At 40.4% G+C, this 4,261-nt stretch overlaps 1 protein-coding gene across 1 annotated transcript in view; it reads left to right on the top strand.

Annotated features, from left to right (window-relative positions):
• Positions 1–4,261, top strand: part of LOC106875823 (excitatory amino acid transporter 1) — a 269,880-nt gene that overhangs the window by 232,036 nt on the left and 33,583 nt on the right. Inside the window, exon 3 of the mRNA XM_052970833.1 lies at positions 3,440–3,563. Coding sequence (XP_052826793.1) covers positions 3,440–3,563 — 124 coding nt within the window. The remainder of the gene's footprint in view (positions 1–3,439; positions 3,564–4,261) is intronic.

Raw genomic sequence — 4,261 nt, 5'->3', positions numbered from 1 at the left:
GCCTAGCGGTATTTCGTCAGTCTTTACGTTCTGAGTTCAAATTCCGCCGAGGTCGACTTCACCTTTCATCCTTTCGAAGTCGATAAATTAAGTACCAGTGGAAATACTGGGGCCGATGTAATCGACTTATCCCCTCCCACCAAATTTCAGGCCTTGTGCTTGTTATAGAAAGTATTATTATTATTATTATTATTATTATTATTATTCAGTAGTTTTATTTTTCTAACGTGCTTTCACTTCGCTACCTAGTACAGCTCTGTGTGCCTTGGGTATGTGCTGTGGTTTGCTGTGATGCTCTTATGGTTACTGTATTGAAAGTGTTTTGCGTTTTTTTTTGTTTTTTATTATGATTATTATTATTATTATTGTTATTGTTATTGTTATTGTTATTATTATTATTATTATTATTTTGAAGGTGACGAGCTGGCAGAATTGTTAGCACGCCGAGCAAAATGCTTTGCGACATTTGGTCTGTCTTTACATTCTGAGTTCAAATGCCGCCGAGATCGACTTTGCCTTTAATCCTTCCGGGGTCGATGAATTAAGTACCAGTTACGCACTGGGGTCGAGGCAATCGACTTACTCCCCTCCCACCAAATTTCAAGCCTTGTGCTTATAGTAGAAAGGATTATTAGTATTATTATGTATATAATATCAGATATATATATACATGAGGACACACACACACACACACACACATGTATAGCGGGAGATTGACAGATACATATTTCAATGATGATGACGATAATGATGATTTCTTTTATGAGCCACAGGGGCATTCAATAAGGGAACATTACAAACAACGGTCACACTTCGCATGAAGGATTTGCATAAAGTATTTGATAGGCGCAGGAGTGGCTGTGTGGTAAGTAGCTTGCTTACCAACCACATGGTTTCGGGTTCAGTCCCACTGCGTGGCACCTTGGACAGGTGTCTTCTACCATAGCCTCGGTCCGACCAAAGCCTTGTGAGTGGATTTGGTAGACGGAAACTGAAAGAAGTCCGTCGTATATATGTATATGTATATATATATATATATGTGTGTGTTTGTGTGTCTGTGTTTGTCCCCCCAATGTCGCTTGACAACCGATGCTGGTGTGTTTACGTCTCCGTAAGTTAGCGGTTCGGCAAAAGAGACCGATAGAATAAGTACTAGGCTTACAAAAAATAAGTCCTGGCGTCGATTTGTTCAACTAACGGCGGTGCTCCAGCATGGCCGCAGTCAAATGACTGAAACAAGTAAAAGAGTAAAAAGAGAGTATGGGAAAAGAACTGACGGCGAGAAAGGAGATGAAAGAATATATAGCATTTAACATATGTGGTTACATTGCGGAGACTTCAAAATACAGGAGAACCTCTAATCTGTGTCAATCAATGAGCTCTACAAATTCAGGTTCACTCTTGAGTTTCAAGGGTACGAACCCTCTCCCAGTTGTCCTGCAATCCCTAGACCTATGTTACAGTAGTTTCACTCACCCTAACCATTTTTGTCAGTCACACACCTTTTGGCAAATTTCACCTTCACTTTCTTTTCCAAGTGGAACGTGAAAAAGCCGATGAGAGCCGGGGTGAAAAAGAGAATGTTCTCAATCCTTCTAGACGTATCTGCTACATAACGCTTTCGTCTTACTCGCAATTTAACGTCCCACCCAATCACGGAGCGTAAATTCTCTTTTACTTGGCCATTGACTATCCATTGCGTCGTTGGTTTATCAATGCCGGTTGTAGCACTACTGTCTTTACTCTTTCACTCTTTTACTTGTTTCAGTCATTTGACTGTGGCCATGCTGGAGCACCACCTTTAGTCGAGCAAATCGACACCAGGACTTATTCTTTGTAAGCCTAGTACTTATTCTATCGGTCTCTTTTGCCGAACCGCTAAGTTACGGGGACGTAAACACACCAGCATCGGTTGTCAAGCGATGTTGTGGGGGACAAACACAGACACACACACACTCACACACACACACATATATATATACATATATGCGACGGGCTTCTTTCAGTTTCCGTCTACCAAATCCACTCACAATGCTTTGGTCGGCACGAGGCTATAGTAGAAGACACTTGCTTAAGGTGCCACGCATTGGGAATGAAACCAGAACCATGTGGTTGGTAAACAAGCTACTTACCACAGAGCCACTCCTACGCCTCCACACAACCACTCCTACCCCTTTGCTAACCAATTGTGGTTTAGATGTAGAGCTTTCATGGTTGAGTGATTATTCTTGGCCTTTGCTATCTTGATGGAATTTAAGCATCGAACCGCAAGGAAACTCGCCCGACAGTTCAACAACTTTATCAGTTCATTTTCCTGCACTGATATTGCATTTTATCGACCACAAACGAAAGAAAGGCAGCGGTGGATTATATCGACCCCAATATTTGAGTACTTTTTTTTTATATTATCGTCTGCAGAAGGATTGAAGGCTCTTTTGTCCTCAGTGATGACATTTGAACTCGGGGCATTTTTCTCTGACTTACTAATGGTTCTGCTAACTTATCTCTACCAGTTCAACAAGAGCGCTATCTTATCGTTAATTATAATATGGCAAGAATTGCGCTAAAGTCGCATGAGAAAAATCTGTCTTCTGTATGATAAATTAAGCGCTACTACTTTTGTTGTTGCTGTTGTTTAGCTCCAGGTTAAGTAACCTTGTTAATGAAACATCAAATTCAAACCAGTTACGGCCACCTTGTCTGATTACAGATATGTAGAGCTACCTTATCTGATCTAGTACTTCAGCATAACGATGGAGTTCATTTTGGGTGAGATTTGTGTGATAATTTTAACAGGTCTAGCGACCATGGAGTTGATGTCTCGTTGGTTCGTGTTAGAATTAGTCATATTTTTTCTACTCTAGGAACAAGGGTGGGAGTGGGGAGTCGATTAGATCGACCCCAGTACGTTTATCGACTCCGAAAGATGAAAGGCAAAGTCGACCTCAGCGAAATTTGAACTCAGAACGTAACGACAGACGAAATGCCCGCTAAACATTTCGCCCGGCGTGCTAATGTTTCTTATTTCTTTATTGCCCACAAGGGGCTAGACATAGAGGGGACAAACAAGGACAGACAAAAGGATTAAGTCGATTATATCGACCTCAGTGCGTAACTGGTACTTAATTTATCGACCCCGAAAAGATGAAAGGCAAAGTAGACCTCGGCGGAATTTGAACTCAGAACGTAAAGGCAGACGAAATATCGCTAAGCATTTTGCCCGGCGTGCTAACGTTTCTGCCACCTTGGAATTAGTTATATTACATGTTTGTCAATTCGTCTATCTACAATAAATTTGTCTATTAATCTGTATATATATATATATCATCTGGGTCTCAGTCGCTCATTTTCTCTGTCTCTCTCTATATATATCTCCCTCTCTCCCTCTCATTCCATTCACCATACCTACAATCAATCGCTTTTTCTTTCTCTCCTTCAGTTCCGTACAGAAGAGGTCCTGGAGGAACCAGATGTGGTGGCCGAGAATGCCACAGACATCTTCACATCCACCATCTCCTCTCTGGCCCTCAGCACACAGAACCTAACATTCATGAACGACACAGGTAAGTGGACACACACACACACACACATGCATGTATGCATACATACATAAGCCAATATGTATGAGGATTCCCCAAAAGAATTTGGAAATTGCGCAAACGTAACGTCTCTCACACACATAGAGAGAAAGAAAGAGTATTCACGACATTTTTATATGTATTTCAATACAAATGAAACATTTTATTGACCGACTTTCATGGTTCCGATATTCTTATGGCAGCGAATGTTGGAGCGTCTAGTGGAAAAGAAACTGAAAATAACGCTAGATTTGGATTGGACACTGCTGCAAGAGGAACACTTTTATTCTTGTATCTTTCATGAAAAAGTTTGGACATGTAATGTCTTGTTTTGTTGTTGGCAGACATAAGAACATTTTAAAAAAAGGATGAAAAATATTAAAAATAAATACAATAAAAAAATCGGGAGTAATCAAAGACCAGGGGGTTTTGTGACAGCAGGATTAAAACATTTTGGCGATTCGCTCCAACATTCATTACCGTTCGAAGATCGGAACCGTGGAACTCAAAATAGCGGTTAGTAAACTTTTCAGCTTACACTCTGTGCATAAATGTGTGTGCTTCATATATATATATATATATATATATATATATGATGTGTGTGTGTATATATTTATAGAGAGAGAGTGATGATTTGTGACCTAGTGGCCAAGATCGTGGTTTCTATTCTACGATCGTCAGTG

The sequence above is a fragment of the Octopus bimaculoides genome, chromosome 9, assembly GCF_001194135.2.
Source record: "Octopus bimaculoides isolate UCB-OBI-ISO-001 chromosome 9, ASM119413v2, whole genome shotgun sequence".
Classification (NCBI taxonomy): Eukaryota; Metazoa; Mollusca; class Cephalopoda; order Octopoda; family Octopodidae; genus Octopus; species Octopus bimaculoides.
This window is presented reverse-complemented; position numbering and strand designations above follow the sequence as displayed.